Here is a 22,529-nt window from a genome sequence, read left to right as displayed (position 1 = left end):
AATGTAATGAACACTGATGAATTCCTGGTTTACATTAAAAATTCTAGTCAGATCTTGCATCTAGCCAGCCACAACTGAAATAACACACCTTTATAATTTAAATAACCACAAAGTATATAACAGTTACTTAACAACTTAATACATGATAACCCATTTCAAATTACATTTTTTTTTTCTTACTTTAATTATCAATCTAAACGTTTCATTTGGACAAGGAATAAATCATGTAACTTAAATGTTCATATTGTATTTCTTGTGATTATATTGCTCAGTATCAGCTTGCCTGTTTAACACTCATATATGGAAGAAAAGCACAATCATTCCATGATAAATCATAGAAGAAATAAAAGATAACAGCAATTAAAAAGCTACTAAGAAATAAGGCAATCATCATAAGGAAGAACTATCAAATAACTTTACACAACCACAACCAACAAGGGCCAAAAAATCTACTCCTGCACAGCGAAATACTACAAGCATATCCATGGGCATCTGCAGGAGGAGGCAAGGAGAACCATTTACCCCCCCACCCCCCTGGAATTTATGGAGAGAGAGAGGGAAAAAAAAAAATAAAAGGAAAATACAAAACAAATAAAAAATTACATGGAAAATGCAAAATGAATAAAATACCATGTACACGTATCAACTGTTTATTACTGTAATTTGAAGTATTTTGATATAACTTTATACTTAACTATATATGTATAATATCTTAAATTTTGTCCCCTCAGCCTACAAAAATTCCTGTGGATGCCCCTGAGCATATCTAAACCTCTGAATGAGAGTGAGTGAGTGAGAGACATAGGGAGGGAGTTTTGGGAGAGAGATTTAGGGAGAGAGGGACTGAGGGAGAGAGGGACTGAGAGAGAGAGGGACTGAGGGCGAGAGGAAGAGGGAGGGAGGGAGAAGGTGAGATTGAGAGAGAAGGGGGAGAGGGGGAGAGGAGACAAACTTTTTTCAAATCAATGGCCATCAAACTCTTATTACGTATTACTAACCCATGTGTGTGCCGCCATGTATGGCACACCTACAGGCCCTGAGAGTCCTGAAGGTTGAGCAATACCCCAGTGCTATGGTCTTACTGGTGTGCCCCCTTAGGTGGCTTTTAGTCAATAATGGCCACTCAAACAGCGACTGCCAATGTGTACTGCGGACTGTTATGAGCAAGTGGTACAAAGGGCAACAGACTCCTGTAGAAGAAAGCAACACCTTTACCTTGTTCTATAAGGCCTAAATGCCGAGTGCTTATAAGGAGGATGAAAAGACACTTCTTCATACCATCAAGGGCAATGTGACCCCCACCAACGAGATGGACTGCATAAAACTTTCCATTTATTATAAGAACAAGAGAACTAAAGACCTCTCTATGAAAAATAACAGCTCCCCATGCCCATCCAACATCAAGTGTGTGAGTCTGGTGTACCAGTTCAAGTGTCCTTTTGGGGACTGTACGCCCCAAGACTCCTACATCGGACTCACTACCACTCGCCTTTCCAGATGGCTGACATACCACCTCAACAATGGAGGCCCTAAGCGGCACCTCCAGGAGACCCATAACATCCCAATCACCAGATCCATCTTAGTGCACAATACCATAATTCTAGACCGAGAAAGTGACAAGTGCCGCCTTGCCCTCCTTGAGGCTCTCCACATCAAATACAGCCAGCCCATACTGAATACCAAGCAGGAAGCCACCACCATCCTTCCCAGCCTCAAACCATTCAGAATCCAACAAACCAGACGCCCCACCTATGACCCAAATCAGCCCTGTCATGATCAGTCACTCCAGCCGCGACGGATGCTCAGGCCACAGTAACGGTCACCTACAGTGTCCTTTCCCAGCGGCTACATTTCCCCCTCCCACGTATCCTTCCCCAGTATTCAAACGTATCCTTTCCCAGTTTTAGACCAGAGTAACAGTCAACCTCTTTGTGATCTTTCCCAGTGTTTACTTTCCGACTTTATAATCACCCATTTTTCTGTTCTTGTTACAATTGGAAATGCTAACTGCGATTAGAGAAATGTCTTGTATCCTGTTCCACCCATTAGATGGCTTCTATCAGCAACCTAGTTTTTTCTTTAACTCTCCATGCTAGAGAGACCAACAGAAGATTTGAAAATCTTCATTGGAAACTCATCAGAGCTCAATTTGATGTTGCATACAATTCAATATACCGTAAAGAAAAGAAATATATATATATATATATTATATACATACACACATATATATATACACATACACACATATATATACACACACACATATATATATATATATATATATATATTATATATATAATATATATATACATATATATATAATATATATATATATAATATACATATATATATATATATATATATATATACATATATATATATGTAGTAGCACATTTAGTAAAATGTTTTAAATTACCCACTGTGGTCCTCTTCAGCAGATAGATACAAGGTAAGATGTACAAGAATATATACAGTGAGAGAGGTACAAAGTGGGAACAAGGGGAGGTGGCTCAAGTCACATGTCCAAGGTGGGGCGGATTCGGGAATGGTAATAATATATTCACAGCATAAGTTGTTATACAATCAGGTGACCATTGCCCTTATGATGTATTGAAATTTGGCAAGTGTTTAATGAAGAAAGATTCAACTATCTTTCTCCTAAAGCTACAATTGGATTTATAAATTATTTCAGGTTTGTTCCAATCTATGCAGTGATCCTTAGTTGATCCATACATCAACTAAGGATCCATACATCAACTAAGGATCTATACATCAACTAAGGATCACCGCATAGATTGGAACAAACCTGAAATAATTTATAAATCCAATTGTAGCTCTAATCCCTCGTTTTCCCCTTCGGCCTCGGCCTCGGGGCGGAACCCCAACATGGGATCCCCAGCACGAAGAACACGAGGAAGAACGTGAGGAGGAAGAAGAAGAACGCGAAGAAGAAGGAGAAGAGGAACAAGAAGGAGAAGAATACCACCTGACCCCGACTTACCCAAGCGCTTTTTCAAGAATATTTTTAGGATAAAGTGTCACCGTAATACCACCTGTCCCCAACTTCCACAGCGTTTTTTTTGGAGGAATATTTTTATTTTATATATATATATATACACACATATATATATATATATACATATATACACACACACATATATATATAGAGAGAGAGAGAGAGAAAAGATCTAGAGGGAAAAAGAGTTTTCCACATAGAATGGTTGATGTTTGGAACAAATTGGATGAAACAATAGTGTGTGCAAACACCATACAAGAATTTAAGAATAAACCAGATATTGTGAGATACAAAGACGGGTCACTATGAGCATAGCTCCCCTTCCTGTATAATACAACTATGATGTAAAATGAGGTACTGTACTCAGTTCTTTATGTGATGGTTGCATCCAGGGTAATTTGATTTAGTGATTTTATTGTCTTAGTGCTATGCCCAGCCTGCCAGTGTCTCTGTCAGTGTGGAAAGAAGGGCGCCAAAGAATTAATTTTATTGTATTCACTGCTGTCCTGAAGAAAGTATTAACACCAACGCTACTTGCACTAGGTGTGGCCCTGAGGGGCTGCTACCTGGTCTCCAGATCAAGCCCAGAAACTAATCCATCATCATCATCATAATAATGATGATGATAATAATAAATTCTAATAAAATGTTTCAATTTTCAATGACTGGAAACCCACAGCATAACATTGGCCAGCAATGAACCTCAGGCCCTCCTATAGCTCTCTCTCTCCAGGGAGAAACACTGGAAGAAAGAGAAGGCACCACGAACGCAGGGAAGAGGAGAGCGCGTGGGGGTGGGGAACAGGAGGGAATGGGAGGGGTAGAGGGAATAGGTGGGAAAGAGTGAATGGGAGGGGAGTGGGAAGGGAGAAGAGTGGGAGGGGAGGAGGAACAGGAACAGGTGGAGAGTAAGATGGGCAGGAGCAGGCAAGAGGTGGAAGAGGGGGTAACAGGAAGAAATGGGGGTATGAGGAGGAGGAGGAGGAGACCTAGGAGGAGTAGGAGCTGAATGAATAGTAGTAGTAGTAGTAAGGTGAGGAGGGGAGGGTAGAGCAAGGAGGGGAGAGGGGGAAGAGGTGAAGGAGGAAATGGAAGAGGAGGGAGGGCTGGGGGAGGAGAGGGAGAGGGAGAGGGAAATGGAAAGGGAAAGTGAAAGAGGAGAGGGGGAAGAGGAGAAAGGGGAGGACGACGAGATGGGGGGAGGAAGAAAAGGGACAGAAAGAGAAGCTCAAAGAAAAGGGGCAGGAGAGGCAAGAGGAGACCTGGAGTGGAAGGAGGAGGAGGAGGAAGTACTGGAGGTGTTGGAGTTGGAAAAGAGGCTGATAAAGAGAGACAAACAGGAACAGAGGCGTAACCGGGCAAGAGGGAGGGAGGGAGATGCACAGGCTGAGGAGGAGAGAAGGGAGTGAAATGAAATCAACAGAGAAGAAAGGGAGGAGAGAAGGGAGTGAAATGAAATCAACAGAGAAGAAAGGGAGGAGAGAGAAGGAGAAGAAGGGAGAACATTTATGAACACCGAGAACATGGATGAAGGGAACACTGAGAGGAGAGAAAAGAGGGAGGGGGTGAAGTGAAAGAGTGGAGAAGGGAAGGAGCAAGAAAAGAAGGGGGGGGAGGATAGGAAGAAGAGAACATGTGAGAAGAGAAGAATGGAGAGGGAGGGAAGCAAAAGGAAGAATAGAGGAAGGAATGGTGGGGGAGGGGGGAGTGAGGATGAAAACAGTGTTGATCACTTTTGTCATCCTATGGCTTTCTTTCACTGCCAGTGATACCACCACCATCAGCAGGTGATCTGATCCAGGAGCCAGAGGAACACCATCATCATCATCATCATCATCATCACTGCCACCGCCTTCTCCCATGGTCCATTAGTTGGTTGGACAACTCCTACTGCTGTTGCGATGTGACTGACCAACCCAGCCACCCTCCCCTTTTAGCCAGGTTAGGCTTCACGCCAATGCATATTTCATTATGGCAGCAGCCAAAATATTTCATTCTGCCTAGGGAGGGAGATTCCTCCAGGGAAAAGGGTTACTTATGAGACACCACTATAAAGGGAGAAGGTGGGGGGAGGCAAGTGGCACATCATCAAAAGAGCAGGGATTGACAAGAGCAGGGAGGCTTTGCTTAAAGACGAAGACCATAAACAGAGGAATATAAATGAAAAGTTAGCAAAAGCCAAGAAGGAGGAGACCAAGAACTAAGAATAAGAGGGAGAACGGCTGGAAGGGCTGAGAGCAGGAAACGAAGTAGAAGAGGAAGGGAAGTGAGCCAAGAAAAGGAAGATGGGACAGGAGAGAGGGAGGAGGGGGTAGGCAGGCAGGTGTGGGAGGAAAACAAGATAAGAGGAAAGGTCAAGAGGGAGAAAGTGCAGAAGAGAGAGGAGAGGGGGGAGGGCACAACGAAGAAAGACAGAGGTGAGTGAGAGAGAGAGAGAGAGAGAGAGAGAGAGAGAGAGAGAGAGAGAGAGAGAGAGAGAGAGAGAGAGAGAGAGAGAGAGAGAGAAAGAGAGTGGCAGGGAGAGGGAACCCCTGGGAGATAAAATGGCACATGGAGAGAAAAAAATGTACCATGGGGAAGTAAGGAAGGATGGGAGGAGGAGGAGGAGGAGGAGGAGGAGGAGGAGGAGGAGGAGGCAGCTTTAGATATTATTGGGATGGTGGAGGCAGATAATAAGAAACGATCAAGATGAGAACAGGGACGGGGAATGGGGAGAGGAGACAGAAGGAGGAGGAGGAGGAGAAAAAAAGAGGAGGACAAGGAAGTGGAGGGAGAGGATGAGGAGGAAGAAGAGAGAAGAGTGATAGAACTGGTGGTGATGGGGGAGAGCAGGAAGGTATGGGGGATTAGGGAAGTGGAAGGAGACAAGGAGAAGGCGGCTGGAGGAGGAGAAGGAGGCTGGAGGAGGAGGAGGAGGAGGTGATGAGGAAGAATAGAAAAGGGAAGGAGGAGTACGAAGAGTAGGGAGCAGGGAGAGGGGAGAGGGGAGAGGGGAGAAGAGAGAAGAGAGAAGGGAGTACGGAGGGGAAAGTTGATGGTGAAAGGAAGAGGTGTGGCAGGGGCATGAGGAGGGGAAAAGGTAGTACGAGTGGTAGTGCTAGGAGGAGGAGGAGGAGGAGGAGGAGGAGGAGGAAGAAGAAAAGAAGAAGAGAAGAAGAAGAAGAAAAAGAAAAGGAGAAGGAGGAGGAGAAGAAGAAGAAGAGGAAGAAGAAACATTAGTCACACTATGGACACCCAGCACAAAAAAGAAAATAAAGAAATTAGAAAGAATCCAAAGAGCAATGACAAAGATGGCGCCTACATTTTCAAAACTGACATACAAAGATTGCCTAAACTGAAACTAACAATCTTGGGACAAAGAAGAGAAAGAGGAGACCTATTGGCCATTTATAGAATCATGAAAGGCATAGAAATCCTTGACAGAGAAGACTTATTGAAGTGAGATAAAAGAAGAACAAGAGGAAATGAAAAGAAGCTCAAAAAGGTTAGTTATAGATCTGAAATATATATATATATATGTGTGTGTGTGTGTATTTACCTAGTTGTATTTTACGGGAAGGGGAGCTATGCTCGTGGTGTCCCGTCTTCATATCTCATTTTATCTAAACTATTTTTAAATTCATGTATTGTTTTTGCACACACCACTTTCTCATCTAACTTGTTCCAACTGTCTATTACTCTGTGAGGAAAGCTGTTCTTTTTCAAATCTCTTCTATAGCTGTCTTTTTTATTTTCTTTCCGTGTCCTCTTGTATTTCTGTCATCCCATTTTATCAGATTCTCTCTATCAGTAATTTCTATGCCTTTCATGATTCTGTAAATAGCTATCAAATCTCCTCTCTCTCTTCTTTGCTCTAGTGTCTGTAGTTCAAGTTTTTCTAGTCTCTCTTCATATGATAGTTTTGAGAGTGTTGGTGCCAATTTTGTAATTGCTCTTTGTATTCTTTCAAGTTTTTTTTATACATTTTTTTGTACTTGGTGACCATATTGTTGCTGCATATTCCAATCTTGGTCTTATCAGGGTGATTAGGATTTTCTTCACCATTTCTTCATCCAGGTATGTAAATGCAACTTTGATTGTTCTTATTAAATTATAAGTTTCTCCAAAAATCTTATTTATATGTTTCTCAGGTGACATATTATTCATAACAATGACTCCCAGGTCCTTCTCATTTTCTACTTTTTTTTATTCCTTCTTCTCCCAATTTATATGCTCCTGTTATTCTGTTTTTGCTTTTTCCAAATTCCATTATACTACACTTTTTTGTATTGAACTCCATCTCCCACTTCCTACTCCATTCCTGTACTATATTTAGATCTCTCTGTAGTGATTCACAATCTTCTTCAGTTTTCACTCTTTTCAGTAGTTTTGCATCATCTGCAAAGAAGCTCATATAGCTTTCAATTCCTTCATCCATATCATTAATATATATAGCAAACATTATTGGGGCCAGAACTGTTCCCTGCGGAACACCGCTTATTACTTCATCCCATTTTGAGTGCTGGTTTCTTATCACTACTCTCATTTTTCTTTCTTGCAAAAAGTCTTCCATCCAATTTAGTAGTTTGCCCTGTATTCCTCCTTCAGTTTCTAATTTCTTAAGCAACTTCTTATGTGGTACTTTGTCAAAAGCTTTCTTTAGGTCTAAAAATGCACAGTCCGCCCATCCATCTCTTTCTTGTATTATATCTATTAGCCTTGAATAGAAACATATTAAATTGGTGACGCATGATCGTCCTTGTCTGAATCCAAATTGCCTTGGATTTAACACTGTTTTTTTTCTAAATATTTTACCCATCTACTTTTGATAATTCTTTCACAAATTTTTGCTATTGTACTTGTTAGAGAGACTGGTCTATAGTTGGTAGGTTCTTCTTTATTTCCTCCTTTATATATAGGTACTATATTTGCTTTTTTCCAATCTTCTGGAACTTTTCCTTCTTTCAAGGAACTATTTAGTATGCTATGTATTTTGTCTGCCAGTTCATTCCTGCATTCTTTCAGTATCCAGTTTGCTATTTCATCTGGTCCATGCGATTTTCTGACATCAAGATTACTCAAGTGTGTTAATATTTCATTCTTTGTTACTTCTATTTCTTCCATAGGGGGGACTTTCTCTTTCCATTCGTTCTCTTCAGGTTGTATGTTCTCCCTTGTAAACACTGATTTAAAATGTTTGTTCATAATTTCCGCCATTTCCATTTCCTCATTGTATTCAACTCCCTCTTGTCTTAATTTCTCCAAGTCTTGTTTGTTTTTCAGTTTATTGTTTACAAATCTGTAGAATAGTTTTGGTTGATCTTTACACTTTTCTATGATATCTTTTTCATATTTTCTCTTTTCCTCTCTGCACGTTTGTACATATTCATTTCTATAACAGGTATATATTTTCCATTTTTCAGGTCTTCTGTCTTTTTTCCATCTGGTCCAGGCTTTGTCTCTCTTGTCTTTTAACTCCCTACAACTTTTGTTGTACCAGCATTTTACATATTCTTTTTCTTGTTTTTGTCTTGGGACATACTTTTCCACTCCTTTTTTTGTAAATTTTTGTCAAAATATTCCATTTCTCTTCTACTGTTGTTTCTTCTTTGTATATTTCTTCCCAGTTTTCCTTTTGAAAGAATTCTCTTATTTTATCAAAGTTTGTTTTTTCATACATCATTCTTCCTTTTCTATATTGTTCATTTCTTTTCATATATTTTTCTTCATTAAGTTCCAGTTCAATCAATATGTGGTCACTTTTACTTATTGGTGTTTTATATTCAATTTTGTCCACTATTCTAGGTTCGGATGTAAGTATTAGGTCTAGTCTCGATGGCTCTTCTTCATTTCTATACCTAGTGTTCTCCTGTATCCATTGTGTCATTGTATGGTCAGTAACCATCTCAAGTAGAGCGTTTCCCCATGAGCCGTCTCCACCCTTTACTGTCATTTCTTCCCAGCAGATTTCTTTGCAATTAAAGTCGCCCATCATAACTATTTTTCCTCCCTCTTCCATTATCTTGTTTAATGTTATCTTTGTGTCCTCTAACATACTTTTATGTTCACTCTCTTCCCATGAGGCTGTTTTCGGGGGCACATAATTTATCACAAACTTTCTGCTCTTCTTATCTCTGTCTTCTACTTCCATCATTATCATCTCTACTGTATTCTTTCCATATGTGACACACTTCACGTTTATATCCTTCTTAGTCAGGAACATAACTCCACCCCCTTCCTTTTTCACTCTGTTTCTAATCCAATAATTATATGCATCATGTCCTACACTGTTGGGTGGTAGTGGACCTTTTAATTTTGTTTCTACAATTCCCATTATATCTGGTTCTTTTTCTAATTTTGTTTCTACAATTCCCATTATCTCTGCCAGTTCTTTTTCTTTCAAATAATCATTCAGCTCATTCAATCCTGTTATTAATCCATCTATATTTGTGTAAGACACTCTTAGTTTTCTGCCACTTCCATTGTGTTCTCTGTTTCCCTTTTGTTTTTCTCTTGTATGTCGACTTTCTTTAGTTTCATATTCACTACTCTCTAATAGAATCTCTCTTTTTCTGACTCCGTTCTTATCTCGTTTTTTTCCTTAGCTTCAAGTCTTTTCTGTTTTTCTTCCTCTCTTTCCTCTTTATTCATTTCCCTTTTTATCCATACCTTTTTATATTGTTCACTTGTTGCTAGTTTCCCTGTTTTGGATAAGATATTCTCAGCCGTAGTTTGTGACCTGAATTTAATCTTAATTGGTCTGGTCTTGTCTGTACTATATTTCCCGAGCCTGAATTTCTCTTCGATTTGTTTCATTATTTCTGGTTCATCTTCCTGAACTAATTCTAGTAAATTTCTTACTTTTTCATTTTCCTCTTTGATTCTTGTGGTTCTATCTGGGTTATGTTTCTCTTCCATTCCTAATATAATTATACATTTCTTTCTGTCTGCTAAGTCTCTTACTATATTCTCCGTCTGTCTCATCACTTTAATAACTGAGTTTTCAGTTTGTTCATTCATTTGCTGTCTGATTTTTTTCCAACCCTCCTTGTTCTCCTTATTATTCTCCTTTAAGACTTTATTCTCTTCTTTTAACTGTTTTTTTAATTCTTCACTTTCCTTAGTTAAGTTTTTTTTTCGCCTTCTCTAGTTCTTCTAATTTTTCAACTCTCTGCACAATGTTGTTAACATGACCGAACCTACGCTTCAAGTCCTCGATCTTATCGACCTCTTCTAGTCTTGTGGTGTCCCCCCACCCTCTTTAAATCCCTGGAAAATATTCTCATCACTTTCTACTGTATTGCTCTTATCTATACTTCTAATCTTTACATTTTTATTATACATTTCATCGTCGCTCAGCTGGTCGGGGGGCCGTTTGTTTACCTTTCGCCTGTCTGCCTGGGCCAAGTCCTCTCCTTCCTCATTTCCTTCCATTTCCCTCAGCAATCCCTCCCCTTCTCCTCTTTCCCTACTTTCCCACTACCCCACCAGCAATTTACCCCCCACCCAGAAAAAACAATAGGCACTTCTCTTTGCGTTGGTATCCACGAAACTTCAATTTTCTTCTAAGCCGTCCGTTCGTTGAAGTGTGTGTGTGTGTATTTACCTAGTTGTATTTTACGGGAAGGGGAGCTATGCTCGTGGTGTCCCATCTTCATATCTCATTTTATCTAAACTGTTTTTAAATTCATGTATTGTTTTTGTGTGAGTGCATGTGTGTGTGTGTGTGTATAGTTTTCCACACAGAGTGGTGGATGTCTGGAACAAGTTGCACGAAACCGCAGCATGTGCAATAACCATACAAGAATTTAAGAATAAACTAGATATTGAAAGATACAAAGATGGGTCACTACGAGCATAGCTCCCTTCCCTGTTTTATACAACTAGGTAAATACACGTGCACATTACTTTGAATCATCCTCATCTGGCAACTTTTAACATGTTTGGACTTGCAAAGGTGTACAGGTATGTCACAAGAGAAAATTGCCATCGTGCCCATCTCAGTGTTTCAATGATTTCTAGCCATTAACCCCTTCCATACGGTGCCGCACACGTAGGCGTCATGGGGAGCGAGTGTATTCGCGAGGCTGCCATATCGGCGTTTTGATTATATTTATTGTAGTCGCCCCTCCATAATGACATTCTTTCTAATTCTTTTGTAATCGCATTTTCTATGGTTATCAAAATTCACGGGTGAAGAGAGAACGATCGATATAAGCGGTGACTATATTTTATGATGCGAGTATTATTACGACACGTCGTACGGCTGGCATTGGCTGCTGCCACCGAGATCTAAGTCCATGACGCCTACGTGTGCGGCACCGTATGGAAGGGGTTAAGTTGTCTGCAATATGGCATATCATTTTGCTAATTTTGAATACTAGGTTTTCCTCAATTTTTTTTTTTTTTCAAAAATGGATTGATGGTATAATGAAGAGAAGCAGGATGGACTAAAACGTCTAATAAAAAAAAAAAATGCAAACTCTAAACAAAGGCAGGAGGGAAGTAGGCCTCCAAGGTTACTATATATGTATATAAAAAAAAAGGGGGGAATTAATGCTCATTCTCTCCACCCCCTTACCAAACGCACATAAGAAAAAAACTCACATTTCGCCACACATGCCCCATCACTACCCCCGACTGACCTATCCCACCCTTCCCATCTCCACCTTACTCTCATTCATTGTATGTCCTTCCACCTTTCTCTTTTTCTTGTTTGCTCTTTCCCTTTTGCTGCCCTTGCTTTCAGCCTCTTCTTCCTCCACTTTTTTCCTATCTATATTTCATAAAAAGTGAAACAATAAAACAAGAAAACGAATGGAAAGAAGAGCGGGACAGAAAAAATACACAAGAGAGTTGAAAGACAAGAAAGTTTTGATTAGGTTTTCAACTATATCCATTGGGTAGCTGGCATAGCTCAGGGGTAGAGTGCTCAACTTCCCTTAGGAAGACCTAGGTCAAACCCGGGTCAGGGTAAGGGAAGTTGGTGGAGGGGAAGGTCCTGTATCATGAGAGTTGTAGAGTACAAAAGTCTTCCGTCAGCTACGACGGTTGTCTTTTGTTATCACAGTGAAGACGTAAAACACCATAGTTCACTGAACTACAATTTCTTGAGAAAAAGAGACAGACTGACTGACTCTTGGCAATGGAGGGAGAGCACACACCAATGAAGGTCATTGAAAGTGGCATTTGACACTTGGATGAGAAAATGATTAAGAAAATATTACATACATACACATATGTATGTAAGAAAATATTAATTATACTAATAAGACCAAAACTGGAGTACGCAGCAACACTATGGACACCCAGTACTAAAAAGAATATAAGGAAATTAGAAAGAATACAAAGAGCAATGACAAAACTGGCAGCAACTCTTTCCAAATTAACATACGAACAAAGATTGTCCAAATTAGAATTACCAGTTCTGGAACAAAGAAGAGAAAGAGGAGATCTGCTGACTATCTATAGAATCATGAAAGGAATGGAAATCCTAGATAGGAATGATATACTAAAATAGGACAATGGAAAAACAAGAGGACATGAAAAGAAACTCAAAATGGATAACTATAGAAGAGATCTGGAGAAAAAAAAAAAAAAAAAAAAAAGCTTCCCACACAGAACAATGGATACCTGGAATAATTTAGATAAAGAAACAGTGTGTGCAAACACTATTCAAGATTTTAAGAAAAAAATCTTGATGCTGAAAGATACAAAGACAGGTCACCATGAGCATAGCTCCCTTCCCATATAATACAACTAGGTAAAATACACACACACACACATTTTCTCTATTGTAAAGGAAGAGAGATAGGCAGTTTCCTTGGTCTCTTTCACCAGTTGTGGTCAACAAACCACAGAAAACATGACTAAGCCCGTTCATAGTAAACACTCTACGTCAAAAAATAAATAGTGCATAAAATGAGGGTGGAGCATGATCACAAGTGTCCATATAATTATATATTTCCCTCTATCTATATGGGAAAAAAAGGAAAAGAAAAATAATATGCATACGTCCACGATCTGGAACCACCAACTCACACCTCAGCCCCAGCTGCCAAATGCACGATAATCCAACACTTGCAACTCATGTCACCTACATGTGCAGCATTGTACTGAAGTGGTTAAGAAAAAATAAATAAATAAATAAAAAATAATAATAATAATAATCACCCAGACCATATTAAAAGGAGCATAGCTTCGGGTCTTTTTCTCAGAGCTTTCAGGATCTGTAGCCCCCAATTTTTAGAACACGAGTTAATTTCCACCTGGTCCCAATTAACTAAATTAGATTACCCTCTGTGGTTCCTGGATAAAGCCCTCAGCCAAGCCAGAACTAGCTTTTTCATTCTCCCTTCCACCAAACCTAATATGTTAAAAATACCCTTGTTGTTCCCTTTTCAGAGTAGATTAGTCATTTGTCGAAATTTCTTCTCAAAGATAAAGTAAATTTAATTCATAATTACCCAAATCCTATTAATAAAAGAGTTGTTCATGTTCATCAGAGGTTGAAAGAAGATCATAGCCCAGGGATTTACTACCTTCTGTGTAAAGATTTTGTAACTTAGCATACATCAGTCATTTGGGGAGGGACCTATGGACAAGGTTGATTGAGCACAAAAGGTCAATTAGGTATGGTCAAGAAAGCTCAACCGTGTTCCAATACATGAACAATTTAAATCACTGGATGGACTGGGACAAATCTGAACTTGTTGATAAATCTGATTGTGGGTTCAGAAGGAAAATGCTGGAATCCACATTAGGGGCATTCTCTGTGAGATTGACAAAAAAATTCAAATTAACACCCTCATCTCTGACATACTGAAATTTGGTTTATAGTAGTATTAGGGCTCTAAACACATATCTGAAAATTAATGGTCAATCTGAACAACTGTTCAGGAGATATGACCAGATATTTTGAGGTCATATGACAGGTCACTAACACTTGGTGACCAATAACTAGGGTGATAAAAATCAGTTATACAAATGTATATATACTTAGAAAAAGACAAGGAATCCAAATATCAGTTTTAGAACTCTAGGTTGAAAAATTAAAAATTCCCACTTTGGCAAAATTTTTAAGTCAAGATTTGACCCTTGGGATATCAAAATTTAAAAAAAATTATAGATGAAAATAACGAAGGCATAAGCTGTATTAGAATCAGTCAATAAAAATTTGTTTATGCTAGTATTTTTCATATAATTAATATATAGGTGAGTGCCATATTTATACACTTTTCATCAACTGTACATATTTTTCACACTTAAGCTTCTAATCTAATTAATTACCTTTATTTTATTAAGAAAATAAAAGCACATCTTTAGGCTATTATTAACAGCCATATAAAAGTTGTTTATCTTGGTCATTTTCATGTAATTAACTTAAGTGAACACCATGTATTTACAAATTGTTTGTCAATTCATGCGTGCCAAACTGTCTGGCGATTTTGGCAACACGTTGCTATACATATATAAATACATACATACATATTATATATATATATATATATATATATATTATATATATATATTATATATATATATACACACATATATATATACATATATACATACATACATATATATACACATATACACACACATACAAATATACATATACATATATATGTGTATATATACATATATATATATATATTATATATATATACATATATATATATATACATATACATATATTATATATATATATACATATACACATACATGTGTATATTATATGTACACACACACACATACATATATATACACATATATATATATATAATATATATACACATACATATATGTGTATATTATATGTACACACACACACACATAGAGAGAGAGAGAGAGAGAGAGAGAGAGAGAGAGAGAGAGAGAGAGAGAGAGAGAGAGAGAGAGAGAGAGAGAGAGAGAGAATAAATATTCCTTATGAGGTATCCATTTATCTTTAGAATTTCAAAACAATTAAATCATATTGTAATGACAACTATGACATCTTTTATCAAATTTTATTTTATATATTAATGTAAATGTATGAATTCTTTATTTCTTTTCAGAAGGGTTGTCATTGAGCCAGGAGAAGAGCAGAGCTCGTGGTAAGCTATCAGATGCCAAAAAATGCTTGAAGGAGAGCCTAGAGGTCAGCTATGGTGTTCATATTAACCTCTTCAATATGAGTCAATTTCTCATGGGTAGTATCACCTGCCTGATTTACGATGATGCATCACAAAACTCGCATTATAAAATATAAAGTTACAGCTGTATTACTTATTCTCTTTCACTCTGAATGTTAATAACCACAGAAAATATGATCAAGGTAGTTCACAGAATATATGGGTCACTCAGTTACAATTACAAAATAAATATAATCAAGACGATGACACTGGCATCCTCATATACCCAATCATTCCTCATGATGCCTACATAGGCATCGTACTAAAGGGGTTAATACAGAGACAGAAAGTGAGGCTTCAAAACCTGAAAGACAATCTGAGTAAGATCCACAAACATTAATGATTGAATTAAAATAGTCATTCCTGGACAGCAATTGTCATAACCACAAACTACAAATATTGACTCTCCCCATACACACTTAAAGAAACCACTTTTTTTTTTTTCTCAAACTACAACATATATGGTGAGAAAAAGCTGTTTACTAAAATCAGAATTTGGAATCCTTCCAAAGATTCCAATCATGAGCAAGGGAGAAGTGGTATCACAAGAGCACAAAGATTTAGTTAGAAGAGTCTATGAGTCAGATGTATGTACAGTTGATGGACAATATATAAATGTGGTGCTCACTTATGTGTTATATAAAAAATACTACCATAAACAAACTTTTTTTTGACTGATTCTAATAGCCAAAGTTTATGCATTCATTTTTCTCATCTATAAAATTTGTTAAATTTTGATATCCCAAAGGTCAAATCTTGACCTGAAATTTTTGCTTAAGTGAGATTTTTTAACATTTTTCAACCTAGACATTTGGATTCCTTATCTTTTTCCTATTCTAAATACATATATATATATATATATATATATATATATATATATATGAGTGGCAGGGTGGTGAGATAAACACCGAGAACCGTTGAAGTTTTATTTACTGACGTTTCGCTCTTAACAGAGCTTCTTCAGAGTGTACAAACATAATCGGGAAATCAACAATTATATATCTTACATCATTCCGCGTTCCTTCCTTAACCCACCCCCTCCCTCCCTCTCGTACCCTTCAGCTCCTGTAAGATCATCCAGCCAGACATTTTGGACAGCTTAAGCTGTCCAAAATGTCCGGCTGGATGTTCTTACAGGAGCTGAAGGGTACGAGAGGGAGGGAGGGGGTGGGTTAAGGAAGGAACGCGGAATGATGTAAGATATATAATTGTTGATTTCCCGATTATGTTTGTACACTCTGAAGAAGCTCTGTAAGAGCGAAACGTCAGTAAATAAAACTTCAACGGTTCTCGGTGTTTATCTCACCACCCTGCCACTCATTTTGTCGTCCATTCCTCAATATATATATATATATATATATATATATATATATATATATATATATATATATATATATATATACATATATATGCATGTATATAACTATGACTTTTATCATCCTAGTTATTGGTCACCAAATGTTAGTGACCTTTCATATGACCTCAAAATATCTGAAATCATATCTCCCAAATTATTATTTAGATTGGTCTTAAAATTTCAGAACTGTATTTAGAGCCCTAAAACTACCCATAAACAAAATTGGTGCGATGAGGGTGTTAGGCACTTGTTGATCTGAATGCCCCTTTATTATATCATCTTCTCACCATGAACATTTCTCTAGGTCAATGGACCCCAGACATTCTCAGGATTGCCCATTACAAAATGATTTGTTAATAGTTACCTTTCCCCTGACCCAACCTCAGGTCAATAGAATGAGGGTAGTGGTATTTACTCCTTCCCTAGTTCCTTTTCTGTTGTAAGAGGTTGCTATTTAAAGATATCCTTGGTAATTTTTTAGAAATGCACACCTACACACTATAGCAATATAAATTTTTGTAATGATTTTGTAAATTATAATACACCAATGTAATATGTTATTCTTGGCAGAAATTAATAACAGAAAAGGTTGCTAAAAGCTGTAAACAAACAAACATAGCCGTTTTAGTTACTTGAGATGCCATCTTTGTTTTGATAAGGGCAGAGGCTGAAGAAAATAGTGATAAATTCATCTATTCTAACCTAACCTGCATTTAGTAATATGGTACCCATAATTCTAGAGGTCATCAGGGTCGTCATCATTGTCTCTGATCTCCGAATCTATCAAAACAAAGATGGCATCTAAAGGGGTCAAAGCGACTTCATTCATTTCTGTATAGGTTTTAGCAATGTTTTCCGACATTGATTTCCACAAAGAAAATTATTTATTACATTGATGTATTATAATTAACAAAATTAATATTCATTTTTCTAATGCTACACTGTGTAGGAGCGCGCTTCTAAAAAAATACCGCATCCTCATCCCACTTTGTACTTCTGCAGAGGATTGCAGTTAGCAGTTGAAATATGTAGACTAGCTTACTCAACTTTTTTTTTTTTTTTAACTGTGGTTCTAGTAGTGGTTTACAGTCAAATGTGTTAATTTCCCACAAGTGATATATATATATACAATTTTATATATTATGTGTACATAATATATATATGTGTGTATAGTATTAATAACCAAACTAAAAAATCAAGCCCCACTTGGTTTTATTTTGTTTATGTGGTCCAGAAAAAAAAATTCTCACATACAATTTCCAATATACTTTCCACATTTCCATCAATATTTACCTCACAATCACAAAACTAATGTATGATCACACAAGTACTTATAATTCAATATCACTATGAAAAATATGGGAGGGCTTACCTTCTACTCGAAGGATTTTTACAATTTGGACTACCACTACCTTTCACTACACTGAAAGCACAATAAAAACTGACCAGGTTACTTTAGTCTTTAGACCTCTGATCTCCCAGTTCTCTCAATCAACCTACCACAATGAAAATAACTTACTTTTTACCAGTTAATAATAAATATAACTAATCATTAATAACATTCAAATAATTCCAAGCCTTTTCTGAAGACTATAAACAAAGAGGCTAATCATAAACAAGCCTAATTGCCAATTACAGTCACAGATTCTACATCAGAATCACATCAAAACCTTGATACTACTCGACTGCACTGGCTTATTTGGGGAAGTTATTTTAGCACTCTACCTAATCAGGCTACTGCATGGCACAAGACGACGTCAGAAGTCATTGATGGGTGGCAGCGGATGGTATACGCTGAAGGGCCTCCCGTATTTATCAACAAGAAGTTTGTCACGAACCCGCGCTGACATCCCTGAGCTGAACTCATTTGTAAACAAACCAAATAACAATAACTGAATGTAATTTCTTTTATTTGGGCTTCTTCTTATCCAAGATGAAGTGGACAGAATATCAAAGGGATATTATAACCTCTGTGAAAATTCCGATAACTCACCATTAGTGGTGAAATATGTACTGTAATCAAAATTGTGGGATACTCACGTCCGCCATGTTCCTTTCTTCGGAGGGACGCCGAACGAAGGCGTTTCATGAGAGCAAGTTTCTGATTGGACGAGAGAGGGTTGAAATCATAACGAATATTCTCATTGGTCGTCTTCCAACCAATCGTGTTATTTTAGCGGGAGATGCAAAAATATTCTTTACCGGATAGGAATACGATGGTATTTCCTTCTAATGAATTTCAAAGTGACAGCTAAACATGCATCTAGTGGAGTTTCTCTTTGCATACCTAGGTGGTGGTGAGTACCCTACGTCAGGGTGTGCGTAACTGTGTCCGAAGTCGTCACTTATGCGTACTTGGACTATTGGGGCAGGTACACTGCTGGGAATCGGAGAGAAGTGCGGGATTCGAACTCACTAAAAAGCAAATGGGGCACGCAACTGCAATTAAAAGGAAGCAATCAGAAAAGTTCAGATATGGCTTACGTCTAACAACTACTAATATTTGAAATGTATGGTCAAATGAATGTATAAGCCTATAACTTTTTCCTCAGCCATAAGTATGATAAGAAGTGGGCCTTAGTGGTAAACGTAAAAGGAAGATAGATAACCTTTGGAGTACCACATCCATAATCAATGACTTAGTAGAAGTGCCATAAAATTTTAGTCTTTTGATACACACCCAATGATTGAATCATATTTGCGATCACGTACAACAATGGATGAGGATAATTTTGGATAAGAATAAACAAACGTACCCCTACCTCCATCAGTATGAATAATCATTATCATGATAGTTGCCTTGAGTTCTACTGACTGAAAAGCAGCAGCTTCTTAGTGGCTGGCAACAGTCCTTGGACCCTTCCATAGTTCTTTGAGCAGAAAATGTTGTTTGCGGTGTATTACTGGGAGGTAGTTTGTCACGTGGCGAAGCAAGAAAGGAGGACTCGCCAGTTGTCAGTTCTGTTTGTAGAGGAGGTGCATTCGAACTCTATAGACAATTTCAGTCATCTCCAGAGCATCACCTCTATCTAATGGATGTCTTGACATGTTTGATGAGGTAGAGAGACTTGCAGGGAGCGGTCGTTTGCTCATTCTTTGATATTATAACACGTATTCTGTACTAACCAAGTACAGTATATATTAAATGCGCTGATAGTCACAGAGAATTTTTTTTCACTTGCTATTACTATCATTATTATTATTATTATTATTATTATTATTATTATTATTATTATTATTATTATTATTATTATTATTATTATTATTATTATTATTATTATCATCATTATTATCATTATTGTTATTATTATTGGCTGCATGTTATTGTGGTAGAGTAACATGCGCCCCCACGGACCAGAGTCACACATCATTTTGTCTGTGATAGAGGAAAACTCTGTTCATAGAGAAATGATGACACTTTCATACTACGATTGTCCCTCCGTTATGCTGTCCCCCAACCCCTTGTTACTGTCCTGTACAATTTCTCTGAATATTCATTTCCTTTTTTCGCCCACCCTGTGGTGGGGGAAGAGAATGCTACCACTAAGTCTTTCCACTTGAGTCATAAGAGGCGACAAAAAACGGGACGGAGGATGGAATTAGGAGTCCTACTACCTGTAGCCCCAAAAGAGGACATTCCTTAGAAGAAGAAGAAAAAAAAAGTATAGGCATAAGAGGGTCTGGGAGTTTTCCAACCAGTACCCTAAGGTTTGGGTCTTTTAATGTGCGTGGATGTGGTACAGATGAGAGTAACAGGGAAGAGATAGGTATTATGTCTGCGAGAGGAAAGATGGATGTGCTGGCTCTGAGTGAAACTAAAATGAAAGGGAAAGGCGAGTGTGAGTTTGGGAGTGTACCTGGGAGGTACTCAGGAGTGAAGAGGGGATGAGGGAGAGAAGGGGTGGCTATACTAGTAAGTGAAGAGATAAATAGTAGTGGAGTGGAAGGAGGTTTCATCAAGGTTGATGTGGATGAAAGTGAAGCTGGGAAGTGAGATGTGGGTTTTTGTAAGTGCGTATGGACCTGGCAGTGAGAAGAGTGTAGAGGAAAGGGAGGCTTTTTGGGTAGATATAAATGAGTGCATAGAGGAATTTGGGAGAAATGTATATGTAGTTGTATTGGGAGACCTTAATGCTAGGGTAGGAAATAAACCAATAGACGGAGTGATTGGGAAGTATGGAGTTCCAGGTAAAAATCGTAGTGGAGAATTGATGGTGAAGATGTGTCTTGAAAGAGAGTTGATGATAGCAAATACAGTGTTTAGGAAGAAAGTCAAGCATAAGTACACATGGGAGAGGGTGGTGGATAGAAGGGTGGCAGATAGAGCGTTAATGGACTATATAGTGGTAACCAGGAGTATGGTAGGAAGAGTTAAGGATGTACATGTTCTAAGGGGAGAGGGTGGGGGAATATCAGATCATTTTCCGGTGGAAGGTCAATTGAGAGCGGAGAAAGAGGAAAAGGGCAGAAGTTAGGGAGATACTTAGAGTGAACTGCTTAAATGAGAAAGAAAAAGAGAATGAGTATAAGAAGAAGATGAGAGAGGAGTGGGAGGGAGTGAAAGATAGAGTAGAACTAGGAGTGGAGGAGGAATGGGGATGGTTCAAAGAGGGAGTCATAAGGTGTGCAAAGATGGTGTGTGGAACAAGGAGGGCGGGAGGAAAAAATAGAAGGAAGGGTAGTGAGTGGTGGGATGAGGAAACAAAGAAGGATGTAGAAGAGAAGAAACAGGCATTCGTAGATTAACTACAAATTAGGAAGAGGGAATCGTATGAGAGGTACAAAGTAAAAAGAAGGGAAGTTAAGCATAAGATAAAGGAAGCAAAGAGGAGAGCAGATGTGAAATGGGGTAAGAGTATGACAGAAAATTTTGAAAGTAATAAAAAGATGTTTTAGAAAGAAACTAAAAGAGGAAGAGGAGGGGAATCAAGTAGAGAAGAAAAGGTAAAAGGTGCAGATGGAGAGATGGTAATGGAAGAGAAGGCAGTGAGAGGAAGGTGGGCAGAGTATTTTAGGGAGTTGCTAAATGTGAAGGAGGATAGGGAGGGAAAGGTAGTTGCAGTGGGAAGCGCTAAGAAAATGAGAGTGATGAGTGAGGAAAATGGAGGAGAAATAAGGAAGGATGAAGTGAAGGCACTTGTCAAGATGATGAGAGCAGGTAAAGCACCTGGGTTGGATGGATGTCATGTAGAATGTCTGAAAAAAGGAGGTAAGTTATGGTGGACTGGCTGGTGAGGTTATTTAATATTTGTTTAAGAGAGGGTAGAGTGCCGGAGGACTGGAGGAGTGCCTGTATAGTTCCGCTTTACAAGGGAAAAGGGGACGAGTGTGAGCGTAGTAGTTTCAGAGGGATTAGCTTGCTAAGTGTAGTTGGGAAGGCGTATAGGAGAGTCTTGATTGAGCGGATTAGGAGAGGAAGAGAGTAATTGGTGAGGAACGGTGTGGTTTTAGGACAGGCAGGGGTTGTGTAGATCAGATTTTTGTGGCAAGACAGATATGTGAGAAAGCTATGGAAGGTAAGGATTTTTTTTTTTTTGGGGGGGGGCTTTTATGGATCTGGAAAAGGCTTATGACAGGGTATACAAAAAGGCACTGTGGGAGGTATTGCAGATATATGGGATAGTAAGAAAGTTGTTAAGAGCAGTAAAGAGTTTTTACGAGAGTAGTAGAGCTTGTGTTAGGATTAAGAATGGAAAGAGTGAATGGTTTGAGGTAAAGGTGGGATTTCGTTATGGATGCGTTATGTGACCCTGGCTGTTCAATTTATACATGGAAGGGGTGGTACGAAGTGAGTGCAAGGGAAGTGGGTCAGGGATTGGAAATGGTTAAAGAAAATGGAGAAAAGTGGGAGATATGTCAGTTGTTGTTTGCGGACGATACTGCGCTTGTAGCAGGATCAGAGGAGGGATTGAGGAAGTTAATGACAGAGTTTGGGAAGGTGTGCGAAAGAAGGAAGTTGAAGATAGATGTGGGTAAAAGTAAGGTGATGAGAAGTACAAGG

The 22,529-nt window shown here is 38.3% G+C and overlaps 1 protein-coding gene across 16 annotated transcripts in view; it reads right to left on the bottom strand.

The window, feature by feature from the left end:
- The window catches only part of LOC143039867 (mesoderm induction early response protein 1), a 120,959-nt gene extending 102,287 nt beyond the window's left edge, over positions 1 to 18,672 (bottom strand). For 9 of the 16 annotated variants that reach the window (XM_076210139.1, XM_076210141.1, XM_076210140.1 and 6 more), the window contains exon 1: positions 13,462 to 13,506. In XM_076210139.1, the coding sequence (XP_076066254.1) occupies positions 13,462 to 13,497 (36 nt within the window). In that variant the 5' untranslated portion in view covers positions 13,498 to 13,506. Of the gene's footprint in view, positions 1 to 13,461; positions 13,507 to 18,253; positions 18,393 to 18,568 lie in introns of those variants that run through there. The other 7 variants (XM_076210145.1, XM_076210148.1, XM_076210155.1 and 4 more) reach the window with 6 other exon arrangements.
- Between the last annotated feature and the right edge of the window lie 3,857 nt (positions 18,673 to 22,529).

This window comes from Oratosquilla oratoria, chromosome 27 (assembly GCF_046742065.1).
Source record: "Oratosquilla oratoria isolate Oo_2021 chromosome 27, ASM4674206v1, whole genome shotgun sequence".
NCBI classification, from domain to species: domain Eukaryota; kingdom Metazoa; phylum Arthropoda; class Malacostraca; order Stomatopoda; family Squillidae; genus Oratosquilla; species Oratosquilla oratoria.
This window is presented reverse-complemented; position numbering and strand designations above follow the sequence as displayed.